A 27,141-nucleotide genomic window follows, 5' to 3' on the forward strand; every position below is an offset into this window, starting at 1 on the left:
AACCTGTGTCCATGGAGCCACCTCTGGCTCTGAGGTTCATGCCCAAGGGACCCCCGATTTCCTCTATGTGTTTTCTTCTTCCACCTCACACCAATTTATCTGTGGAAATCAACCTTTGTTTCTGTTTGTTTCTTTGGTCTCTCACTTCCCAACTCCTGACACAGCATGTTAGCATTTGGGGCAGCCCTTCTTCCTTCTAAAGGTCTTTTGAGCCACTGTCATAGGCCTCCCTTTGGGCTCCCCTCCCCAAACTCTGTTCCCCTCACTTGATCATGCTCAGCTCCTCTCCCCCAAAGACTCATGCCTATGCTCTGAAAAAGAGTGGTCCATGGAATCCAGGGACATGGCAGCACAGGAAAATCGTCAGAGGTTTACAATTTTACACTGTCTTCTTCCCTCATCAGCCTGGTGAGGGGATGTGAGCAACAGGAAGTTTATTTTCCACAAATGATGCTACTTTGCTCAAAAGGCAAAAGTACCTATGGCCAGTTTTGTTTACACTTTTAAGTTCTTACTCATTGTATTAAACTCCAAATCTTTCTTGAAAGTATTGATATTTTAAACACGAAACAGAAATTTAAAAATATTGGTTTTGCTATTGTACTTACAGAAATGGTAGCATGGCAAGAAATTCATCTCTAAGGATCTAAGTTTCCACTGTATCTAGACTTTACCTACTTTTGCTGAACGTGAACTTTCACTGCATTGAGAAAATGTCAAGTGTCTTTTCTCCTTTTTTAGAAGTTTTGTTTAAAAGTTCTGAACAGTTGACTTATTCCTGATTCCTCTGGTAATTAATCTCTATGGCCTTCTTCTCATTGAAAAAACTCTTAATTGTGAAATGCACTCACTGAAGAAGTGTATAAAACACAGATGAACAGCTTAACACATAAGTATTAAGCAAAACCTTATACAATTATCACTTAGGTTAAGAAATATACACATCCAACATTTCATAAACACCCATATGTCCTTCCCCAGTCATAACCTCTTCTATTTCCAACAGAAGTAACTTCTATTTTGAATTTTATGAAAATTATTTCTTTGCTTTTCTTCTTAGTTGCATTATTCTTACACAACTAAACATTCCTAAACATTAAAATTATACTGTTTATATTCTTTTGACTTGCTGTTTTATATTTGTAAGGGTCAAATATAATGCTAAGCAGGTTAGGCATGTAACTGAGGCTTATTCATTTTCACTATTGTATAGTATTCTGTTATATGACTATATCACAATTTATTCTACTGTTGAACATTTGGTCTATTTCTAGTTTAGGACTATTATCAACTATTTCTGTAAACATTTTAATACTAGTCTTGTACATATGTGCATGGATTTTTCTGGCATGTGCAAGCAATTGCAGAGTCATGGTGTGAAGGGCCTGATGATGTACCACGCAGATCCCCCCGTGAGGAAGGGCTTGCTGTCTCTATTGCTGCGAGTACTGTCGGCCTCTTGCAGGAATGGCCTCTGCTGTAGATAGCTATCTCTCCCGAGATCCCACCCGTCCCAGGATGGCCCATATCTAATAACTGACTGCAGTGGTCGTATAAAGGTCCAGCAATTATGGCCTAATCTGAGACAACTCTGATGGACAATTTTAGTTTCAAAATAGCCCTTGCTGTGGTTGAGGCCATCTCTCAGCTTGCATTGCAGCTTGGCTTCTTCTGCCCAATCTTGTTTCTTTCCTCTCCCTTCCATAGGTTTTGATCCCAAAGCTACTTCCTATAAACATTCCACACACGACTCAGTCTCAGAGTCAGCTTCTTGGAGAACCTAAGTAGAGACATGTAGGGTATACCTCTATCCAATTTTACTAGACAATACTGAGTTTTAAAATCTCGGATTGGTATTTTTCAACAATTTTGGAAAAATTTCAGCCATTGCCTTTTCAGATATTGCCTCTGGTCCATTTCCTCTCTCTCTTCTCCTTTCAGGACTCCAATTAAATGGTTAGACCTTCTCACTGTATCCTCTGATGTCTTTTACATTCTCACCTATGTTTTCTGTCTTTCTCTTTCCATGCTACATTTTGGATAGGTAAAAAGAAACTATCTTCGTATTGATTCATTTCCTCTTTAGCTGTGCCTACATTGATGTTAAACCTATTAATTGAATGTTTAATTTAGTTTGTTTTCATTTTTGTTTCTAGAGGATCTTTTTAGTTCTTTTTTTCAAATTTGCTGTCACTTTTTTCTGCCAAAGTCATGTGTCTTGTATTTCTTTGGACATAGTGAGCATAGTTGTTTCATGATCTGTGGCTGATAACTCCAGTATCATAAGTCATTGTTGGTCTGTTTCTGATGCCCATAGTTTTTTAATGGTTCTTATTCATAACTTTGTGTTTTCCTAAATACATTGTTATTTTTCATTGTTTGCTAGTCATTCTTTTGGAAAAGTACTTATAAAAACTTTGTGAGGTCTAGGATATTGGTACTTATTTCCAGGGAAAATTCACTTTTGTACTTACATGGTGTGACACTAATACTCTGGGATGACTTTAACCTAAGGTCAAACCCTATGGTTCCCTGGATCACTCAGATGATATTATCTTAGGCTGCAAGCACATATCAGGGCTGGTTTATTTAAAATCCCCCCTTACTATGAGACTGTAGACCTTCAGGGTCCCAGCTTAAAGTGTAGGGGGCTGTCAAGTCTCCGTGGGTAGACTTGGGATTTTGGCTTTTGTCATCATCCTTTATCTCAGATCAACCTTACAGCTGTTTCTTGGTAATTGGAAAATATATAATACTCTGGGCATTTGAATGCTGGTCTACCTCTGTGATACTAACCTTCAGCTAGATTTTGACCGTCATTTCCTACAATAACAGATGAGCATTCCAATGCATACAAGAAAATGTTTTAAAATATATTTTACAAAGGATTTCAGTTGTTTTGTTTTTCTAGCTTGCGGCATTCATAAAAATTCTCTAATTAACCACTACTAAAAGTGGAAATCCTTTAACAGATGCCACAACCACAAATTGCAGCAACTATAACCACAGCTGCATCAGCTAATCAATGAGATCAAAATGGATTTATGGTCGGGTGCAGTGGCTCATGCCTGTAATCCCAGCACTTTGGGAGGCTGAGGTGGGAGGATTGCTTGAGCCCAGGAGTTTGAGGCCCGTGCAACATAATGAGACCAAGTCTCTAAAAAAAAACAAAAACAAAAAAAATTAATATTAAAACAAACCCTCCTCCCAAAAAAACCCTTGAAGTGGATTTGTATCTACTAAAAGAAAAAAGTAACAAGTTATTTTCTTCCATCACACAGCTCAAGGCCTGGGATACACATCATATCAAGCACATATAATTGGGTTTTGGGGAGGTTGTCAATGAGGAAGATATATAACAACATTATATTCAGTTTCCTAAAGACACAGTTTAGGTAGTACAATAATGGTTCAGGTAGGACACAAACACATGCACACACATACATTTTAATGGTTTAAAACATCTTAAATTTGTTATTTTAGGAAAGTGAGTGCTGAGCATTTTCAGCAATATCACAGCAGACTGATGATCTGTTCTTATCTAAGTAGGAGTTGCTTTCTGTGTGATATGGCTTCTCTGCACCCATTCCCATCAGGCTGAAAAATATTAGGGCAGGTTTGTTAAAGACTGAATTATTGTGTAAAAGAACCATCTACTCATTAGATCCCAACAATATTTTCAGTGTTTACTCCATGGGCAGCCTTCTCAGTGAAGCTTGCTTTATGCGATTCAAATTTCACTGAAAAAATTCCAACACATAACAATTCATTCTGATTTGATATACTGAGGTTTACTTTCTGTACTGGCCTCATTTTGGTATATTTTGCCTCCTAGGTTCTAGGAATTGATAAAACTCAGCAACAACCAGAAGCCCAAGACCAGCCTAAGACAAGCAAGGAATATCTATTATTATTATTATATTTTTGCCATCCAAACATTTTCCCCTCAATAATTTTAACTGTTTGAAGACAGCATCTTAGAATTTTTTTCTGTTGAAATCTTTCTAGTTCAGAAGTATGTCTTTTCATGAGCTTAAGTGAAATGAAGAAACAGTATTCAGAAAAGCTGTGAAATTTTGGATATATAACGAAAAATTTTGAGAATATTGGAATGTAGTATCTGGGAATTTGACAATACAGTCTTCAGAACTCTTGTTTGTAGAGACTATCTTGAACTTCACAAAGTTATTTATTGGAAAATCTTCTTCTAAAATAACATAACTGGGTGTGCCCTTGGTGAAGCTTTTAGTGCACTAGACACATCATCCTTCTTATCTTCTGCCATATCTGTGGGCTCATTTTCTTTCTCCTCAGTTTTAGCATTTTTAGCTCCAGTGATTGACCCTTCTGTTGCATCTTCATCTTCTCTAAGATCTTCAACTACTGATAATGAGCTTGCAGAACTTTCTGAACAGGAGGGTAATGGGGAAAACAGAAGAAGTGGCAGAAGCAGGCAGACATAATGAGAAATTTTATGTAATTAAATGTAACAGTTCTTTTCTTATGTTTAATCTTTTTGTGTCTTGTTTAAGAAATCCTTCTCCACTCCAAGGTCGTGAAGACATTCTCTTATATTCTCTTCCAAAAGCTTTAAAAATTAATCTTTCATATTTAGAATTGTGGTGAGAACATCCTATTTGTTCTCAATCACTGATGGAAGGGTTTCAAAGATACATCATTACCATAGCTGGATGTGGTGGGGTTTCTCCCCCCATAGTTAGACTATCAGATTAAGAAAGTTCCTTTCTCCAAATTTACTAAGAGATAAATGTCAAGTTTTACTAAACACCTTTTCTGCATTGTAATGATTTTTGTGGTTTACGTTCTTCAGCTTTTTAATGTGATAAAAAAAAAAAGATTGTTTTTCTAATGTTAAATTAACCTCGTATTCCTGGGATAATTCTAACTTGGCCAAGATGTATTTTTTTTATAAATTGCTGAATTCTGTTATTAATATTTTATTTAGGATTTTTGTACCATGTTTGTGAGGAAGTTGAGCCTGTAGTTTTTTGTTCTCTTAATGCCCTACTTATGTTTGGTATCAAGGTTGTGGTCATTCCATAAAATGAGTTGGAGGGTGTTTACTCTTTTTCTATTATATCTGGACCTAGATTTGCTTTCTCTTTTAGGAAAATCTTTGCTTACTATTTCAGCTTATTTAATAGTCAGCAGACTTTTCAGTTTTTCTATTTTGAAGTTAGTTTTAGCAGGTTATATTTTTAAGAAATTTGTCTATTTTATATAAATTTTCTAATATAGTGGTATAATAAATATTCTCATACTATTTGTTGAATGACAGTAGCATCTGTACTGATGCCTCCTTTTTAATTCCTGATATTTGTTACTTGTGCTTTCTCTTTTCCTTGATCAATCTTGACAGAGGATTGCCAATTTAATCAGTTTCTACAGAGAACTAGCTTTGGTTTTGATGTTTCTCCCTATTGGATGTTTGTTGTTGTTTTCCTTAATATGTCATATTTAATATTTACTTTTTCTACCATCTTTGGTTTTATTTGGGTATTTTTTCTAACTTCTTGAAATTGATTTTTAATTCATTAATTTTTAGAGTTTGTTCCTATCTAATGTATGTATGTATAAGGCTTGGAATCTCCCTCTAAATATAATATGTTAATGTTATTGCATAGATTTTTCAATATGTAATAATTTCATATTTTAATTTTGAAATATTTTCTAATTTTCTTTAAGGTATTTTGTTTGTTTTTTTCAGTTATCTTTTTGTTACTAGTTTAATTGCATTACAGTCAGAGATCATTATCTATTGGGCCATTAAAATATGTTGAGAGTTATTTTCTGGTCCAATAAGTCTGCTTTAAAAAAAATGTGTTCTGTAGTTGTTTGGTGCAGTGTCCTATGTAAGCCTATTTGGTTATCTTTGTCAATTACCTTGTTAAAATCTTCTGTAACCTTACTGATTTTTTTCTTCTGCTTATTCTATCATTACCAAGAGAGATGCATTAAGATCTTTCACTGTGTTGTGGATTTTTACATTTCTTCTTAAAAGTCTGTCTTGAGGTCATGTAATGTAATTGCATACATATTTAAAATTATGTTTTCCCAGTAAATTAAATTGTATTATTATAAACTGACCCTTTTTATTATCAATAATGCTTTTGGCCTTAATTTTTTTTCAACTAGTATAGTTATGTGATGCATGGTATGACTTTCAACCTTTCTATATGCTTATGTTTTAGGTGTATCCCTTATAAACAACATACTTGGACTTAAAATAATCATTGGCCTTTATCGGGAACATTTAGTTCATTTCTATTCAATGCAACTGTTCTTGCCATGGTTAAAAATTCAGTTATTTCTGTGTTCTTCCCGAGGTAAACTTTTTCTCTGGTTGCTTTCAATATTTTTATATTTTATTGTAAAAACTATAGTTTTTAAAAATAACGCTTTGAGTTTACTAGGACTCAGAGTAAAAATGTGCCATTTACGTAGCTTACCTGTAGGCAAGAAGCCTGAAATAACTTGTAGTTTTGCAACTAACGCAGCCCCTGATTTACTTTTATTGTTGTCAAGATCAATTATGAACCTGAAGTTTGGCACCTTCTTTATAATCACATTTTTCCCCTTGTAGCAGCTGTGTTTAATGTCATTAAAAATAGTCAGGTGCAATGGTGCACACCTGTACTCCCAGCTACTCAGGAGGCTGAAGCTGGAGGATCCCTTGAGGCCAGGAGTTTGAGTCCAGCCTGGGCAACATAGCAAGACCCCATTTCTAATTTTAAAAGAAGAGAAAGAAAAAAGTTCTTGTAAAAAAAAAAAAAAAAAGAATTTACCAGCCCTCTTGAATCTGTAGATCTGGTATTTTTCATGGGTTCTGCAAAAATCTCAGATGCTATCTTTTCAAATATTGCCTCCACCATATACTCTTTGAATCAAATGATCAAATGTATATTAGACATTCTCACTCTTCACTCTGCTCTGTTTTTTCTTGCCCTTTCCTCTATATTTTCTATCTTTTTGTCTCTCCTTGCCCAATTCTAAGTGTTTTCTTCTGACTTACCTCCCAGTTCATTAATTTTTCTGTAGCTAGTCTAACCTGCTAGTCAACCATCCTTTTAAGTTCTTAATTCTATTATTTTTCAATTCCAGAAGTTCTCTATTTTTTCAGATTGTTTATATTAGCTTTTATTCTTTATTTTTGCTGTTGTTTTTATTTTTTCTTCTTTTTAATTTTTTTCCTTTTATTCTTTCCTGTACCCTACAGATTTATATAAGCTTGTCTTTTTTCTCTAAATACAGTAATCATAGTTGTTTTATCTTCTGGGTCTGATAATTCCAGTATTTGGAGTCTTTGGGCATCTGACTTTATTTTTTTTAAGTTGATTCTGCTGTTTCTTGTCCAATATGTTTTCTTCTTTATGTGCCTGATTGCATTTGATGGGTTGCTGATGATTGTACTTAAAATTATTTGTATATTGGCATTTTCTTCTGCTAGACAACTGGGGTACTTTCAGGCAGGACAAGTTTATTCCAAGTTCAAGTTTGAGGCAAGACTCATCAAACTGATATAAACCGTTGAGGAATAATTTACTTATGATTGACACTTCCCCTAAGGATGTAGTTTTGGGGTCCTAGCTTATTAGACTTCACATTCTATGTGGGCCTGGGCTTTGATATCTGTCACCCTTAATCCCTGAAGATATACAAATGGAATTCAAATGTGTAGGGATTGGCAAATACAGTAGAGAAAAAAATGTACCTTCTGCACTTATCTACCTGTGTGAGTTCATATTTTCTCTTCACTTTGGCCTGCAAATTTCTTGCTATGTTGTAGGCTCAACGATTTTAAAAAAGACTTTGAAAAATACTTTATTTAGAGATCTGAGTGGTTTTCAACTGACAGGAGATTGTTTCAAATAACCTAGTCCATCATTAACAGAAATGTGAATTCCTCATCTTTTTTTGGTAAAATTTTTCTTTTTCTTGATTTATAATTAGTCTGGAGTTTTTGCTTTCTTTCTTTCTTTCTTTCTTTCTTCCTTCCTTCCTTCTTTCCTTCCTTCCTTCCTTTCTCTTTTTTTTTTTTTTTTTGATGGAGTCTCACTCTGTCACCCAGGCTGGAGTGCAGTGGTGCAATCTCGGCTCACTGCAACTTCTGCCTCCCAGGTTCAAGCGATTCTCATGCCTCAGCCTCCCAAGTAGTTGGGATTACAGGTGTGCACCACAACACCTGGCTAATTTTTGTATTTTTAGTAAAGACGGGGTTTCACCATGTTGACCAGGCTGGTCTCGAACTCCCAACCTCAAGTGATCCGCCTGCCTTGGCCTCCCAAAATGCTGGGATTATAGGCGTAAGCCACCATGCCCGGACTTTTCTTCCTTTTTTTAAAAAGAGACTGGGTCTGTGTCCGTTGCCCAGGCTAGAGTGCAGTGGTGTGATGATAGTTCACTGCAGCCTTGAACTCCTGGGCTCAAGCGATCCTCTCACTTCTGTCTCCAGAGCAGCTGGGAATACACGTGTGAGCCATTGCACCCAGCTGGAGTTTTAAGGATAGTCAAGATCAGTGGTAAGGATTCTGTAAATCTATTCTTTTTTCATTTTATAGTATTTTTTTGAGTTCATAACCTTACACATTTAAGCACTTTATCTCCTTCTCCCCAGTGGTCACCTTATGACCAAGGGATCATTTAGTTTGTTACCTTTCTTGTTCTTATTTGCAGATGCTGATGAATGGCAAGAATCAGAAGAAAAAGTTGAACACATCCCCTTCTCTCATACCCACTATCCCGAGAAGGAAATGGTTAAGAGGTCTCAGGAATTTTATGAACTTCTCAATAAGAGACGGTCAGTCAGGTTCATAAGAAATGAGCAAGTCCCAATGGAAGTCATTGATAATGTCATCAGAACAGCAGGTTTGTAATTGCAGATGGGGTCTTTGGAAATGTTAGTCACCTTACTGGTGTGACTCCAACAATGGAAAAATGTCAAAGTTTAAACATAGCGAATAAAGCCTAGAGTGATATGTTTATCTATAAAGTCTTACCCAAATGCTGAGTGAGTGCCAGAAACACAATGACTTCTACTTTCCACATTTTGACTATTACAAGCTTCTTGGAAGAAGATGTGACAATAGTTCAAAACTTCTGAAATTATTCAGTTCATGATCTTTTAATTAAAAACCAAGATTTCTGATCACATCATTATATTAATATATTGGAGGAGATACACCTTCTTTCTTTCCCTCTCCTTAAAACACACCAGACATACACACACTCGCATACTCACAGTTATATTTGGTTTTTTTTGGAAGCAAATTTCTTATATTACACACCATGATGCTGTAGTACAGTATTCTCATTAACTAGCAAAATTTACTTATGTAAATTTGCACAGTAAACCAAAGCAAGAAAAAACCCATTTTTAATGTAAATTAATATTTCCACTGAGAAAAAAAAAATCAGAGCTACAGAAAATGGGGAGGAGAAATAAGAGAAAGCTCCCTACTTGAGAATCTCCTGTGATTGGAGTCTTATTCTTACATAAACCATATTTAAGTTTATTTGCAAAAATTATCACATGCCCGTTATTAATCTATTGTCCAATGTGAAAGGAAGCAAGAATAAAATACTTTACTTCAGTTAGGAATACAAATACATTAGATTGTTGAGTCCTTAGCCTAACTAACAGCAGTTACTAAATTTAGCCTTTATCTGTATCTGTATTTGTATATGTATATGTACACATATGCTGTTAAGGTAAATTTGACACAACTAAAAACATTAGGGAAAAATTTATTTCTTATGTTTAGAGATACAAATATTTAGTAAACAAATAAAATGGGTACAAAGTTAACTGGAATCACTCTGTGCAGAAATTTGGGCCTCATGTTTAGCCTTTGACTTGCATTTCCCAAGCCAGCTGTGACTTCTAGTGTTGGGAGTGGTGTGTGGCAAGCAAGAACCCCACCAAGAGTCTGCAGCCCTTCCTCCCTCCATAGGTGCTGCTTATTCCATTAAACTATCCAATGGGAAGGAAGGAACAGTTTCTTCTGAAATATCCCACCCATGAGTCACTGTGGTCTCCCCTTGGGAACAGTGGGCCATCTCTAGGGTTGAGGGACGACACCCAGATCAGAAGCTGGCCCCTACTCTCACCAGAATCCCACAGGAATTGAGGCTCCTTGGACAAAGGTGATGCACTGTGAAGCTTTGCCCTGGGACACTGGAACTGATCAAGATGTGGGCTGAGAGTTCCCGAAGTCCCCCTGGGAGTAGAATGACACATGGCCGTGCGTATTGAGTACCCATGTCTAAGAGTTCTCCAACTGGGCCCAGCGTGGTGGTTCACACCTGTAATCCCAGCACTTTGGGAGGCCGAGGCGAGCAGATCACGAGGTCAAGAGATTGAAACCATCCTGGCTAAAATGGTGAAACCCCGTCTCTACTAAATATAGAAAAATTAGCTGGATGTGGTGGCAGGTGCCTGTAGTCCCAGCTACTCGGGAGGCTGAGGCAGGAGAATCGCTTGAACCCGGGAGGTGGAAGTTGCACTGAGCTGAGATTGTGACACTGCACTCCAGCCTGGTGACAGAGTGAGATGCCATCAAAAAAAAAAAAAAAAAAAAGAATTCCCCAACTGTTGTGTGTCCCCAAGGACAAACCTCACAGTGCCACACTCATAGCTTTGATACAGGGACCAAACACTGTATAGCTAAGTTGCCTTTTGAAGAGTGTTTTTAAAACCATCTTACCATGTACATTTTGCCTTCTTCAATAACCTTCACAACTTTATTCTTTTTCAAGAATACTAAAACAAATGACAGTCTGGAGAATTCTGGCTGTCAAAATTTCCCCTGAGTTTCTTTCCTTAGTAGGCATGGTGCAGTTACTTGGGGACATTTTCTCCCATGTAATTAGAGAAGCAGAGGTGAGTTCCCACAACCCTGGAACTACAGAGCTTGATCATTGATCAGTTGGCCTGACGCTGAACAAAACAAACTTGGCAGCAGCATGACAGGGTTCACTGCCAGGCATTTGTTTTCCAGATTATCTAACTTCATTTTGAGCAAGTATGAATTATTTTTGTTTTTATTTTTTTGAGACAGAGTTTCATTCTCGTCACCCAGGCTGGAGTGCAGTGGCACCATCTTAGCTCACTGCAATCTCTGCCTCCAGGGTTCAAACGATTCTCCTGTCTCAGCCTCCCAAGTAGCTGGGATTACAGGCACCCACCACCACACCCGGGTAATTTTTCTATTTTTGGTAGAGACAGGGTTTCACCATGTTGGCCAGGCTGGTTTTGAACTCCTGACCTCAGGTGATCCACCCACCTTGGCCTCCCAAAGTGCTGGGATTATAGGCATGGGCCACTGCCCCTGGCCAAGTATGAATTACTATGTTTATCCTTAAAAAAAAAAAGTTTTTTTAAGAGACAGGATGTCACTCTGTTGCCAGGCTAGAATGCAGTGGTGCAATCATGGCTCACTGCCTCCCGAGCTCAAGCAATCCTCCCACCTCTACCTCCCAAGCAGCTGGGACTATAGGCACACACCAGCACACCCTGCTAGTTAAAAAAAAAAAAAAAAAAAAATCTGCAAAATTTTGTTTGATCCTCCAGCTCCAGCCTCCCAAAGTGCTTGGACTACAGGGATGAGCCTCTCCTTAATTAGCAGTCTCACACTTTCCTGCAGTTTTAATTTCTGATTTTAATGGAATGGGTGACAGGAACAGCTCCGAGTGGGGCTCACACAGAGCCCTGGACCTTCGTGGTTGTGAAGGACCCAGACGTGAAGCACAAGATTCGAAAGATCATTGAGGAGGAAGAGGAGATCAACTACATGAAAAGGATGGGACATCGCTGGGTCACAGACCTCAAGAAACTGAGGTACAAACAGTGGTGGAACTGGGGATGTTTGCCTTGGCCTCTTAAAATAAAATCACCACCACCACCATGTCCTGGCTTTGTTGTAAGCGTGAAAAAGCTTGATTCTATTCTGCCTCTTGGAGGAATTACGGAAGTTAAGTCAGGGCTCACTCCTGTATTGCCATGTGAGCGTTTGGTAAATAGGCTCTGACTCAATTATTTGCTTAGTAAATAATTGAGGAATTACTTCACTTTTCACTCGTCTGGAACATAAAATGGTAAAATTCTTCTCAAGATCTTGCATGAAGCAAATTACATTTTGCTAAAGTGATCAGGTCTTCCAAATGATTTTACTAAGCAGGTTTTAGTTTTAGGACAAGTTTAACACAAGTGTAGTTATCTGTGAGGCCTTAGTAACTTTTTGGCTTCCTCAACTCCAGGAAAGAAGTGGAGGGGAATTCAGTGTAAGTAGTTTCTCTGTGGTCCCTCAACAAATGCAGCCCTCGGGGTCTGCTCCGGGGGCCGAAGCACAGTCCGCGTGCTCTGTGGAGGGAATGGAGACTGTTGGTTCATCGAGTGAGTCAGGAAAGTGGATTACAAGTGGCTCTTCTGTGTTGATATTTCCATGATTTAAAATTCTGATGCTTGGCTTTAAGCCACTTTATGTATTTTAACTATTTTCACCCTTGCAATAACCACAGGGGGTGGGTACACAAGAGTACATTTTATAGAGGAGGTAACAGCTCCAGGGGAGGCCAAGTAGCTTGCCCAGTGGCCAAGACAGTCCAGCTCCAGTGCAGATCTTCTAAAGCGTTACCATTTTCCCTCTTTATAGGGAGAAAAGAAATGATAATGGTCAAATGTGACTAAGCTGGTTGAAGTATGGTTAAGTAGCTTTGAAAGTGTAACATACAGATGTTCATAGCGTAAGAGGAACCATGGAGAAATACACAAGTGAGTTTCGTGTGCTTTGGAACAAGGAAGCATAACCAAGCTAGAAATGAAATGAATGGTGATTGTCTCTTGCTAATGAATGATATAAGATATCCTAAGGTAAAATCCCAATATATGGGATTATATGACTCTCTGTCCTTTGACTATCTGTGCTAGAATAAAACTTCTGCCAAAATGTGTGGGCCAGGGTAATGAAATCAAGAAAGATATTCTGAGCTGGAAAACAAAAATTCAGTTCTGCATTTACACCTTACATGAATGATCTCCCTCTCCCACAGAAGTTCCCTTCCTTTTTTCTATAACTGGGTGAACAGCATTGCCATCTGCCCACCTGTGATTTTGGCTAAACCTCACTGCCATCCTTGCCTTCTCCCTTGCTGAATTTTGACCCAGTGCATGCTGGGTAGTAGGACCTGCCCTTGTATCTTTCAGCATTTCATATGTCTTGCCATACTAGGCACTTATTAAGACATGTTTATGAAATTGAATGATCCTGGTCAGAAAAAGTGGAATGAGACAAAAACAAAAATTCTGCAGCTTTTCAATTTAAATATAAAAGATGAGTAAATATGTTTTTATTTTTATCATAAAGAAGCTAAGGTAGTAAAAGAGAACAAAAAATATGGGCAAATATTATCCTGAATCTCTTTTCTCTTCACAGAACCAACTGGATTAAAGAGTACTTGGATACTGCCCCTATTTTGATTCTCATTTTCAAACAAGTACATGGTTTTGCCACAAATGGCAAGAAAAAAGTCCACTACTACAATGAGATCAGTGTTTCCATCGCTTGTGGCATCCTGCTAGCTGCCCTGCAGGTATGTTGAGACATCAAGGGTTACAGGGTGGCCTTATTAGAACATTTCAGCTGAGTTTTCAATTCAGGGACATTTGGAAATTTTTTTTTAATCTAAAGTAGAATTCCTAAGTGAGGTAACTCTGATGTGAAAACTGACTCTGGAAACCTGGATTGGTGACTATGATGGTTCAGCAAGCTGGGAATTCACTTATAACATCATTTCAAGTTAGAAAAATTGGTGTTGCGTTTGCAGTCATCTGTAACAACATGAAGTTTCAAGGGTTTTGGCAGACACACATGAAGCACTTTGGAGCCTAAAAGTCACAGAGGCTAACTCCCTGGTTACGTTTACTGTTGCTCTCAGAGATGATGGAATGACTAAAAAGCCATGAGAAGGGCTCTTCATAGAGGCCCTTTTCTGAGAAGTTTGCATTGCATGGCATTAGGAAGAAGGTCATGTGCTTTTCAAAAATTCCATCTGCATAGGAAGGAGAGCAATGCTAACATGAAGTGGAGCAGGATTGCTGTATAGTTTTCAAACTATTCATGCATTCACTCAACAGTGCATTCACTCCACAAATATTTTCTGAGCTCCTTTTTGTTTTGTTTTGAGACAGGGTCTCATTGTGTCACTCAGGCTGGAGTGCAGTGGCACCATCACAGCTCACTGCAGCCTTGACCCCCGGGCTTAAGTGATCCTCCCACCTCAGCCTCCTGAATAGCTGGGACTATAGGCAGGCACCACCATGCTAATTTTCGCATTTTTTGTATAGATGGAGTTTTGCCATATTGCCTAGGCTAGTCTCAACTCCTGAGCTCAAGTGATTCACTCTTCTCAGCTTCCCAAAGTACTGGGATTACAGGCGTAAGCCACCATGCCTGGCCTCTGAGCTCCTTCTACGTGGCAGTTCCTGGGAGCCACTGGGGATAGTTGTCTGATGAACTGTATATTCTAGCAGAGACTGGGGGATGGGTAGTGGATAGAGAGAGATGGTAAACCCATAAAATAAATGTAGAAAACAAGATTATAAGAGCAAGTAACCATACTTTTGAGAGACAATGGATTCAAAAAAAAAAAAGAGCTTCTTCACTATCTCAAAGAAAAACATGTATGTTGAATAACACCTCCCAAAATGTAGTCACTGAAATGTGTTTTAGGTTATTGGAAAAATTATCCTGAAGGAGCTGGCATTGATTTCCTTCCTGAACCTGTAAGCAGGTAAATAATGGAATCACCATGCGGCATCAGACTGCGGGGCACCGCCACCTGATTGAGGGTCCTGGAAGAAGCAGCGAAGCCTGCAGCAAGCTCAGCTCACAAGGCCGCCCAGGTGCCTCTGCAGCAGGCAGTCTTTTTCACTTTGCCATTGAGTTTGCTGCCCCCTAGCTTTCATAAGGCATAATCCCGAGAGTAGGTTATGATTAGTGGTGGAGGAAAGAAAAATCTCCATGAAGCCCGCATCTCCAGTATGGTGACTGGGTCCGATAAGCGCGCCATGCGTGTCTTGTAGAGGCAGCTTCCAGAACTTCCTGGTCGGGTTTAGAGGTGGTGATCTGATTGGAAAAGCTGGAGAGGGGCAGGCGGGGAACTGTCTGGAAGCTACTCATTGCTTTTACTTAGATGTTTGTTATTTGGAGGCTTGGGAAGAGGTCGATGGGGTACCCCTTGGCCACTGAGTCCCCTATCAACGGGCATCAGCATCTCACTGGGTGGGGATGCTCTGCTTCCATGGTTGGCTCTGTAGTCATAGGAACTTGCCGTGGTGGTTGTTGTTTAGAATATAATATACAAGCCTTTATTAATATATTAAATACCAAGAGCTAGTAGTAGCTCTGTAATTTTAAAGTAGTGATGAATGTAATGATATTTTAAAATATCTATAACAACTGTAAAATGATATGAAAATAACTGTGGATTTCATTGGTGATAAAGTCATAGATATTGCTAACACTACTGTGGTTTGCTGCCTACATTTATAAAGGAAGAAACTGCTAAATTTCAGTTAGATGTTAGTGAATATGAAAACTTTTTTTTCAAATTCAAGCTCATGGACCTGCTAAATTCAATCCTTGGCCCTTTGGGGGTCTGAGGATTCCAGTTAAAAAAATCCTGACCTATAACAAGACCAAAGTACTCACATTGAGAGAGTGAAAGATAAAATAATAATAGAAGTCAACTTAACATTAATAATATTAATAAGAGGAATTGTTTAATATGGTCTGTGTATTTGCAGGTTTCTACTGCTAGAGACATACAAAATTCAGTATGGAGTAAAAGCTATGTCTTGAAAAGGACCAAGATATAAAATGACACTAAATTAAGGTGTAAATATTTTCTCAAAAAAGTTTAAGACTTGGCCAGGTGCGGTGGCTCACGCCTCTAATCCCAGCACTTTGGGAGGCCAAGGCGGGCGGATCACGAGGTCAGGAGATCGAGACCATCCTGGCTAACATGGTGAAACCCCGCCTCTACTAAAAATACAAAAAATGAGCCAGGCGTGGTGGCGGGCGCCTGTAGTCCCAGCTACTCGGGAGGCTGAGGCAGGAGAATGGCGTGAACCCGGGAGGCGGAGCTTGCAGTGAGCCGAGATCGCGCCACTGCACTCCAGCCTGGGAGACAGAGCGAGACTCCGTCTCAAAAAAGAAAAAAAAAAAAAAAAATTAAGATTTATCCATTGCACGTTCAAATACTATGTGAAGATATGATCAAGGAGAAGAAACGCCGTGATAAAGTAGAGCTAATGACAGAAAGAAGAAATCAGTTAGGTTTTTTGATGCATGTATTCTTGAGAACAGTCTCTCAGGTATTGTGAAATCTTTGTTAATCAAGGTATATGATGAAGTTGTATAAGAGACCTTCAGCAAGAAACTATATTGAGTCACTCTAGATTCATATATGTGCATGTATCTATATATGGGTTCATATATATATGGGTTCATAAATATATATGGGTTCAAATGCCAATATTAGAGTTATTGATAACAAATCATAGATTCCAGGCAGATCACTGGAGTTCAGGAAAGAATATTTAGCAGGAAAATTGGCCAGGTATGGTGGCTCACACTTGTAATCCCAGCACTTTGGGAGGCTGAGACGGGCAGATCACTTAAGCTCAGGAGTTTGAGACAAACCTGGGCAATATGGCAAGACCCCATCTCTACAAATAAATACAAAATATAGCCAGGCATGGTGGTGCATGCCTATAGTCTCAGCTACTTAGCAGGCTGAGGTGGGAGGATGGCTTGAGCCCAGGAGGCAGAGGTTACAGTGAGCCGAGATCATGCCACTGCACTCCAGCCTGGGTGATAGAGCCACACTTTGTCTCAAAAAAAAAAAAAAAAAAACCCGAATATTTATATTTAGTAGGAAAATTATGTTGCATTTGGGCTAGGACACTGCTTTGGTGGACTCTCTTATCATTTGGTTCTTGTACCAGGACACAGACCAACCCCTCAGCTAAAAGGAACTCCCTGGTGTTTTTGCCTTTCCTCTACTGTAGTTGGATTCCTACAGTATTTTTCTGTAAAATAACCATTCCTATTTCTTAAGCATCAATGAAAAATAGTAGTATTTTTCTTCTTCCAGAAGCTTGCCACTGCTTGGTTAAAAGAAGGGAGGGGGTGGGGAGATTGATGGGGGCAGGGAGGTTCACGATGCCATTACTTGAGCTGGCAGCCTCTTTGCTGCCCAACTTCAGGGAAATGATAGGAAGAGCAGGTATAATCAGGACAAGAAGGTCCCCAGGTTAGAGGGAGAGCAGTCATTCTGCCTGCTGACTTTAAAATGCTTTCTTGTCCTCTTATTTTAGAATGCAGGTCTGGTGACTGTCACTACCACTCCTCTCAACTGTGGCCCTCGACTGAGGGTGCTCCTGGGCCGCCCCGCACATGAAAAGCTGCTGATGCTGCTCCCCGTGGGGTACCCCAGCAAGGAGGCCACGGTGCCTGACCTCAAGCGCAAACCTCTGGACCAGATCATGGTGACAGTGTAGGCAGGGCCCCCCAAGGGAGTGGCAGGGAGACGGCGCCCCTGCTTTTCCCTGAGCCTCTCGCCTGCTCCTCTTGGGTCTCTTGGCTGCTCTTTCTCCAGGTGTCAGGTCCCCTCATTGCTCTTCTCAGGTGGCCACACTATGTCAAGAAGCCTCTCCACACTCTGTGGCACTTCCAGTCCCATAAGTCCTGTTTCTTATCCACTTTGGAAATGCATGAACACTTTACAAAGAACATGCCCTGGTTTTTACATTTTAAAAGTTATTCTAGACAATCACTATTGGCTTTTTTCTTTTATTTTTAAAAAACTCACATAGAGGAGACAATCAGAAATTTACCATAGTCCCAAGAATTCAGCTACATGATGACTCGAATTTAAATTTAGATTAATCAAATGGTCTCCTGTTCTCTGATTTCTGGTGGCTTTTAGACACTAATTTTTGAGAACTACTTTTTTTTTTTTTTACCAAACTTCAGGGACACTCTGCTAGTTTTGAATAAGTAACCATCAAAGTTACTAAAACATGGCCAGGCGCAGTGGCTCATGCCTGTAATCCCAGCACTTTGGGAAGCCGAGGTGGGCAGATTGCCTGAGCTCAAGAGTTCGAGACCAGCCTGGCCAACATGGTGAAACCCAATCTCTACTAAAAATACAAAAAATTAGCTGGGCATGCACTTGTAATCCCAGCTACTCAGGAGGCTGAGGCAAGAGAACTGCTTGAATCCGGGAGGTAGAGATTGCAGTGAGTCAAGATGCTGAGATGCCACCACTGCACTCCAGCCTGGGCAACAGAGCGAGAACCTGTCTCAAAAAAAACAAAAACAAAGTTACTAAAATGTCACCTTCACAGAACAGGACAGGGTACCCTTGGGTCGCACGGGCCTGGCTGGCATGTAAACGGTCAGTTGCACTGCCTAGTGGTGTGGTAGATCTGACTTGTAAGCAGTTCATAGAAGCTGCTCAATACTCAAGAATCTTGCAAGACAGTTATTAAACATTCATAGCTTGAAATTGCCCATGGTGGGAGAGTTTACATCACAACCACTACAAATCAGCACTTGCTTTCTTTTTCTTAAAGAGAGCTGCTTACCATACATAGCACCCACAGTGTCTCCCTTCTCTTCTAGCCCACCCCCTGAAACACACTGACCCCTATTCTCCAGATGATAGCACAGCTGTTTGGGACTGATAGGGTCACAGGTGCCAGGTAGGGAATGCTAGATGTAGTCTTCACCCATCACCTTCTGTCGTCCTCCCAGGGGTGTCATATTTACAGAGGCAAACTCTTACAGCTTGGATGATTTCTCATCAAGCAACTCTACTCACCTCTTTGTCCCCTTTCCCTGTGCGTTTCTTCTTCTTGTCCTCATTTTCCTTGAGAAAACTCTCTCTATAAAAAATTTCCATAGAGTATGTGGCTGATAAACAACAGAAATTTGTTTCTCACAGTTCTGGAGGCTGGAAGTCCAAGGTCGGGGTGCCCTCATGGTCAGGTGCTGGTGAGGACCCTGATCTGGGTTGCAGACTGCTGACTTCTCATTGTGTCCTCATGTGGTAGAAAGAGGGTTAGAGCCTCTGGCATGCCTTTTATAAGGGCACTAATCCCATCATGAGGCCCCACCCTTATGACTTCATCACCTCCCAAAGGACCCCCTCCTAATACCATCACATTGGGGGTTAGGGTTTCAACATATGAATTGTGGGGGACACAAATATTCCGTCTATGGCACCTACTTCATAGGGTTTGGCATGCTGCTCGGTACATGGTTAACATTCATAAATGGTGGGGGCCCTTTACTGTGGTAGACACCATTGTCATTGCAAGGCAGCCCTGCTTGGGATTCAGGTGAACAAATGTAACATGGGTGGGTGAGGGACTCCCTCCTCTTCAGAGAAGCCCTCTTGTGGCTCAGGGGCAGCTGCAGGGCCAGATGGAGTTGGCCTGCAGGGAGTCAGCCTTACCCCATCAGAGACCAACTTGAAAGATTTTTTTCTCTGTGTAGTTGATGTTATCAATCTGATCTGCAGCCAGGTTATTTACTTCTGAAGCATTGGAGTTATCGATTGCCATTGCCCCGTGGTTCTCACTCTTTGCAGGCACTCTTTAAATTTTTATTTTAAAAATTATAATGCAAACATCTGGCCATCACCTTAACCAAGTGACAAAGTCCTAGCACACCATTAATGGTAGGATAACTGACATTAAGTGTTCCTGCTGGGATGCATTATGAAGTATTCCTTCCAAAGATGTCAATGGAAACTAATCGAGTCTTACACCTAACTTTCAGTTTACAGTAAATACAGAGGATAAAGAAGTCAATGGCATGGTGGAATAACCAAAATGTGTATCATTCTACAAAAAATAGGCCTGGACTATTTAAGGAGTGAGTGTCACTGTGGGAAGAATAAGAGGGGGACTGTCTTGTCCTTGCTACTCAAAGAGTGGTCCTGGGCCTGTATCATCATTGGGACCACCTGGGCGCTTGTTAGAATCAAAGACTCTCAGGCCTCACTTAGACATCCAGAATCAAAATCTGCGTTTTAACAAGACGCCCAGGTGATCTTCATGCCTGTTAAAGTCTGAGCTCTGTTGCAGATAACCAGAGACCCAACAACCAAAGGCAAAGCGTAAGCCTTGATTGGATTTTGGTTTAGGAAAAATCTCATAGGTATAAAAGACAACTGGGAATGTTGAATGTGGATCTGGTGGTAGGTGATATTGTTAGTGATGTGAGTGATGCCTGCTGAAGTACTGAGAGATGAAGCATCATATTGACAACTTACTCCAGGAAAAAAGAAGGTGTGTGTATATGTGTGTGTTTGGAGAGTGTGAGCGAGAACTAACATGGTAAAATGTTAGGTGGAGCATATACAGTTCTCATTATACTCTTATTTTAAATTTATATTTGAACACAGTCAAATCTGAATGGAAATACATTTAAATAAGCATTTCTTTCAGTCATATAAATAATTTGCCTAAAAATGCCCTCTAAGTCCATCATTAGGTTAAGCGATTTACTGAAGGTGCAGATATCATGCTTATTTCATTGGGTTGTTTTGGAATGTCCCCCACTTGGAGAGTTTGAGGAATGGAAATGAGAATCGGAGGAGAAATAAGGTCAGAGGCTCACATTGCTTGCAGGGAACCGACTGAGTAATCAAGAAGAGGAAGGAAGCCCTTGGAAGGAACGTAAAATCCATTTCAGCCTGCCGCCCCTTGGAATGGAGGGTCTTGTAGGGACCAGAAACACCAGACACTTCTTCTGCCCCAAGCACACCCCACACTAATTTCTGCTGCAGCATCACGATCAGGGCAAATCAGCACAGCCCCCAGCCATCAGTGGTGTCTAGAAAAGTAAAGATAATTTTCCTCCTTCTCTCTGCAGCCCCAAGCTCTTATTAACCTCCTTTTATGTGTTCATTAAATGCAGTCATGTGACAACTGTGTTCAAAGTTAGAAATAGTGGTCTGCGAGGCTTATAGATCCTCTTGCTGTTCTGAGGCCTTAAAACCAAAAAAAAAATGGAATGATTGCATCACTGCGAGGAAGTATACTTAATTAAGAAAGTTGAAAATGGTTTGTGTCTTACTAATAGGACTCACCTGAAGACTCTACTTTGCCAAGAGGGAATTTTTAACTCAAAGCTGTGTTAGCCAGCACGGGGTAGAGCCATGGTCCTCATACTTGCTGGCATCACGCATCTGGTGGTCTGTTAAAGCACAGATTGCTTGGCCGCACCCTCAGGGTGTGTGATTCAGTAGGGCTGGGTGGTGCCCAAATGCTCCAGTTCTAATGTATTCCCAGGTGTTGCTGATGCTGGTGATTGGGTACCACATTTTGAGAACCATGGGGCATTGGCAATCAACAAATGCAATGCTTGTGACTTGACGTGATAAAAGTTCATTTATTGGGCAGGCAAAGTCCTCTGCAGGCCTGGAAACCCTCCGAGACAATTACTTGCATGGGGTAGCCCAGTAATACCGTGGGATGCACCTTCTAGGGCATGGCGGCCTCCTTCCTAGAGGCAGCAGGGGGAGAAAACACTGGAAGAGGTCACCCCAACAATTCCATCCTACCTTGGCCTAGGAGTGACCTCCTCAGTCTCACAACCCTTTGGCTAGAACTAGTCATGTGACCTCACAGGAGGTGGAGCAGTGTCGTCAATGTTATCATCCCCCTGCACCTGCAAGGAAGGAGGCCCAGATGTGTGTAGGTGCTGGATGTCTCTTCCCCAAAACACATAACTCTGAATTTGGAAAATAAAACTGGATATAACAAAAAAGAAAAGGAGGGGAGAAGGAAAGTTGAAGAAATCGGTGAAATCAGAATAGGACAGTGAAAGGCATAAAGATTTTCTTCTGAAACACTAAGATCGGTTGATATTTGTCTAATACAGCTTTAAATAGAGTATCACTTTGGGCCAAAGAAAATTGATACAAACATACATAAAGTGGAACTAAGATTGACTTCTTCCTAGACATCCCTGCCTCTGTCCACAAAATGGAAACTTCCATCAAGAAGTACTGGAGGACAGTTCAGTATTTCTTCTTATTTGCTCCTCCCTATGAAAGGAAGAGTGACTTCTCTGCTGCATGAAATTGGGGGTAAATAGTTATTGCACATTTGCTCAAACCCCAGCAAAGTGCACCCCATTTTAAGCCAAATTTACAAACTGGGGGTGATTCACCTTACAAAGATGATCCACCAATAGGTTTCTCTATTTACTTTATTCTTGCTCTGTCACCCAGGCTAGAATGCAGTGGTGTGATTATAGCTCACTGCAGCCTCCAGCTTCTGGACTCAAGTGATCCTCCCACCTTAGCTTCCCAGGTAGCTGGGATACAGGTGCATGCCACCACACCCAGGCTAGTTTTTCTAAATATTGGAGTTCCCAAAGAGTATTCAAACTGATGTGATGTTTTAAAAGACATTTTGTAAGCATCTTTTAGGAATATCAGTAAGTGGAAGAAAAACACATAGTTATCAGTGGATATTATGCCAGAGAGGCATGAGAAATATAATTTTATTTTGCTAGGTGTCAGCAGAGTGCCCTCTTATAATTTCTGTGAAATGGAAACAAAGGTAACATTGTGTTTTCAATTCACACATATATACAAGTAATGAGAGGTCCAGAAGAAATGTGGCTTCAGCTCTGCTGCTACTGTGCCTCCCTTCTCCTGCCCCACTCAGCCCACAAAAAAGGCTGGACACTCAAAAAACGCTGCGTTTATCTACCTTTTAGAGAGGGTGAATAGCAGAGAACTGGAGGTGGGAATGGTAAGGAACTCCCAGCAGGGTAGTGGAGGGAAAGGGCTGACGCATCTAAGGCTGATGCCAGGTCCGCTCCCTATCTGGGTGGCCTCAGCAAATGACGTCCAGGACATCCAGGGGCAGGCTCAAGGGAGAACAGCCCCCAAAGCTAAGATCCTGCCAAGCTAAATACAGTAGTTCTAATGAAATGTGAGAGGCTATAATCCCATTTGGGAAATTCCTAAAAAGTCACGAGGCAGGGGATTGGTTTATGTTATTATCATGACCTGAGAGTCATGGCTGAGAGCCAAATGTTCAGGATTGAATTCAACAGCATTTAAATGTCTTTAGAGTGGGATGGAAATATGTTAGCAATGCCTGCAGAGTGCCAAGTAAACGCAAAAGCCAATGAGATCATAAAGGAAGTTGTTAGCTAACCTAGGTGGAGTCGCCAACTTCCTTCTACTCTAATAATTAAAAATAAAAATAATACTTGGGAGGTAACTGGAATAAAGGTTCTAAAATCAAAACCCTCTGAAGGGTGAAAACTGGGAGCCTCCTGTTCCCATAGTAACCACGGCACTCAGGGCACTGTCTCCCAGAGCTGGAGCACTGTCTTATGACCCGAGATCCTAAGCAACCTCTGCTCATCTGAGTTATCCACCATATTGTGGGCATGAGTCCTTGACAATAGTAAATAGTACCTCTGTTCCCTTATTGGGTAAATGATTTTCCAACTCTGGGAATGTGTAGAATTCATTATGGAAATAATGCAATAATTCAAATCCATAATATTGATACTTTCATGTTAAGTTTAGGAATAATCTTGTGTATGCTCCTTAAGTGATTTGAATCTTTAAAAAGCTTATGATTCCAATTTGAAATGTGAAATTGATTTTAAGTTTGTGATTTGAAGTTGAAAGGTATAAGAATATTTAACTTAGCTCATGAAAAGTATTAGACTAGATTTACTGTAAATTTAATGTATTAGATTTACAAGAGATGCTTAAATATATGAGAATGTTTTGTCTTAATTGGTTATAACCTTGTCATAGCAATGATTTGAAGTGCTAAAATAGAAAATTAAATATGATAAATTACACAAGAAGTTTAGAATGTTTAAAAGATTTTAATAAACAAAGCCTATAACTAAGACTGATGGTTTAAGGGAGTTTGGCTTATTCAACTTGAGTTAATCAAACATTCATTAAAGCCCCCCTTCCCCAAAGAGATTTATTTATTTGTTTACTAGTTTTATAAATAGGATAATAAAATGTGTGTATGAGGTCAGAATGCTTTTGACAGAAGTAATACAAACAAAAAAACCTCACTATAACCCAAACAAACAAGGGATTATTCTTCCCTCCTAGTGAGAAATCTGGAGGTAGATACTAGATGCTGGTCTATTGCTTCAATGAAGTTAGTGCCAAAGTCCCAGTGGTTCTCTTGGTCTTTCTTCATAACCACCGGATGCTGTTATAGCTTCACCAATCACAACAAGCACAGTGCTTGAAACATAATAGGTGCTCAATAAATATTCAGTACATATTGAATGTGTGCAGAAATATATCTCAATCTAGTCATAAAATTTTAGAATGCAAGATCTGAAAGGGACATGGGAATCTGTGTTTTTAACGTGTTCCAGGTGATTCTGCTGACCAGGTGAGTATGGTAAACGTGGCAAGTATTCTCAAGTGAGCTCATCAGTCCCAGGGCTGTTAGCACCTTCCATCTGCCAGGCCCTCCCTGGTCTAGACCTCCAGCCTTGACCTTGCCCTGAAACTCCAAACTCTTACTCCCAGCTGCTTTCTCTGTCCCTCCACTTAGATGTTAGTAGGCACCACAACCTTTTAATGCTCAAAATACTACTTTTGAGTCCTTTCCACCCCTACTTGGCCCCTCATTTCATACTTTTTGGGATGGAGCCTCAAATCTAGAAATCTTCTGTATTAGTCCATTCTCACACTGCTAATAAAGAATACCTGAGACTGAGTAATTTATAAAGGAAAGAGGTTTAATTGATTCACAGTTCAGCATGGCTGGGGAGGCCTCAGGAAACTTACAATCATGGCAGAAAGAAAAGCAAACATGCCCTTCTTCACATGGTGACAGGAAGCAGAAGAATGACAGCTGAGTGAATGGGGAAACCCCTTATAAAGCCATCAGATCTCATGAGAACTCACTCATTCTCATGAGAATAACATGGGGGAAACTGCCCCCATTATTCAATTATCCCCCATCAGTTCTCTCCCATGACATGTGGGGATTATGGGAACTACAATTCAAGATGAGATTTGGGTGAGGACATAGCCAAACCATATCATCATCTTAAATTTCTGTGATTCTTTTATTCTGCACATCCAAATCCATAAGCAAGTTATACTGACTTTATCTCTGAATATTGACCATGGGAGGGGAACAAGGAGAAGCAGTGTGAACAGGAAGAGCATGCTGCCTGCTGCTGTGAATAATAACATATCTTGCTCTGACCCAGTAGTCTCGTGTCTTCTGTCAGCATCCACACTACTAAGTCAGGCTACCTTGCTATCTTGCGAGGAGGGTAAAATCTTAGGTCCTTTACAATTCACGACCCTTGGCATTAGATGCTCTCTCCACCTGCAATGCTCCTCCCCTAGATACTGTTATGGCTGCTCCCTTCATGTCAGTCATGATTCAGCTCAACCCAGTACCTCTGCTGAGAAACTTTCCTTGACCACCCAATCTCCAGTACCCCCAACCAAACCCCAGTCACTCTCAATCACTTCAGATGTTTATTTTCTTCAGAGCACTTATCATTATTTAATAAATTTTAAAATTTTTATAGGGCAACATTTAAAATATAGACACAAAATCCTAAGAATATTATAATGAAAACTATGTAACCACAACGTAGGTTAAGATACAAAACATTATCAATACAGTTAATACCGCCTATGTATTACTCCCCAATTCCATCCTCTTTCCTCCCTCCACAGAAGAAAGCACTAATCTAATTTGGTCTTATTAATGCCCATGCATGTAAAAAATACTCTTGCCACTAAATAGTATCTAATATTTGTCCATTTTAACTCTACACAGATGGCATTAAACTTTACACATTTTTCTGCAATATTCTTCAGTTATGCTTATGAGATAGTCCATGTTGATATGTGCAGCTCTAGGTCATTCATTTTCACTGCTCTATACCATTGTACGAACATATCGCACATTTTTCATTTTCTTATGAGTCGTCATTTAAATTCTTTTACATTCATTCTTTGTCCTGTGGGAATGTTTAAGAATTTCTCTAGGGTATATACCTAAGAGTAGACTTACTGGGTCAAAGAGAAGTCAAATTTCAGCTTTTCTAGATCTTGCCAAATTGTTCTTCAAAGGTTTTCCCCCTCCCCCTGATTTTTAAAAACTCATTTACTGAGTAACTCCCATAATGCAATCATAAATTCTAAGATGATTTATCAATCATGCTCCCCTCTCTATTCCTGGTGCCAGTAGCTGCTATGTGAATATTTGTTGAATAGATGAAGAAATGTAGGCTAAGAGGGGTGCTGTGACTTGTCTAGAGTCACAAAACTATCTTAGTGACCAAGCAGGATTTGAGCCCAGGCTGCTGACTCCCTAAGAGGAAGTGGTTATTGTAAAGACAATTCCCCAAGCTGTGATTGCAAAGGTCCTGTCTCCAGGAGAAAGTCTTACACAATTTCACACTGAATAACTGGGGCCCTTCACACAGTGCTTGAGCTGGTGTGGGCAGACATGCTCCCAGTGCAGATGGGAGTTGCAGTTCTGGAAGATTCTTCAGCAGATGCAGATTTGAACCTCAGAGTGCAGGAATTGAGTCTCTGTGGTGATGGAGTTGAAGTAGCAGGAGGACCCCAGCAGGGTGGGGAATGGCAGGGTAAGTGGGTCACTCAACTGACCCTCAGAAGTTTTCTGTACAAAGCCCTGAGATCATGTCCACCTTAAATTTAAAAAGCAAAGAAGGAAGCACAAAGAGATCTTCTCTCTAACTCACCCATTGTCCTTGGAGAACAGCCCTGGAGATTGCTTTGAGCAGAGTTGGAAGGCCCCATGGGGACAGCGCAGATACATGCACAAGCTTGGACACTGTTGGTTTGGGGTCTTCAGTTTGTGTTTATTCTAGCCCTTCCTTCTAGCCAATTTGCATTTGGTTTTCATTCCACACTGTCTTGGATCCAGCCTGGAATGTATAAATCACTTAACTAGCAAGCAAGCAGCAGGGCCACCAGAGGATGGAAAAGAAAACCCCCAAAGTGGGTTTGAGGAAGGGCAACTGGATAAAGGCGAAGAGG

At 40.2% G+C, this 27,141-nt stretch overlaps 1 protein-coding gene across 2 annotated transcripts in view; it reads left to right on the top strand.

Moving 5' to 3' along the window:
- The window catches only part of IYD (iodotyrosine deiodinase), a 38,022-nt gene extending 12,702 nt beyond the window's left edge, over positions 1-25,320 (top strand). The window contains exons 2-5 of one of the 2 annotated variants that reach the window (XM_003811509.4): positions 8,695-8,886; positions 11,698-11,857; positions 13,452-13,608; positions 14,748-14,904. In XM_003811509.4, the coding sequence (XP_003811557.1) occupies positions 8,695-8,886; positions 11,698-11,857; positions 13,452-13,608; positions 14,748-14,804 (566 nt within the window). In that variant the 3' untranslated portion in view covers positions 14,805-14,904. Of the gene's footprint in view, positions 1-6,478; positions 8,887-11,697; positions 11,858-13,451; positions 13,609-14,747; positions 14,905-17,398 lie in introns of those variants that run through there. The other variant, XM_024929349.5, reaches the window with a different exon arrangement.
- Positions 25,321-27,141: the final 1,821 nt, after the last annotated feature.

This window comes from Pan paniscus, chromosome 5 (assembly GCF_029289425.2).
Source record: "Pan paniscus chromosome 5, NHGRI_mPanPan1-v2.0_pri, whole genome shotgun sequence".
NCBI classification, from domain to species: Eukaryota; Metazoa; Chordata; class Mammalia; order Primates; family Hominidae; genus Pan; species Pan paniscus.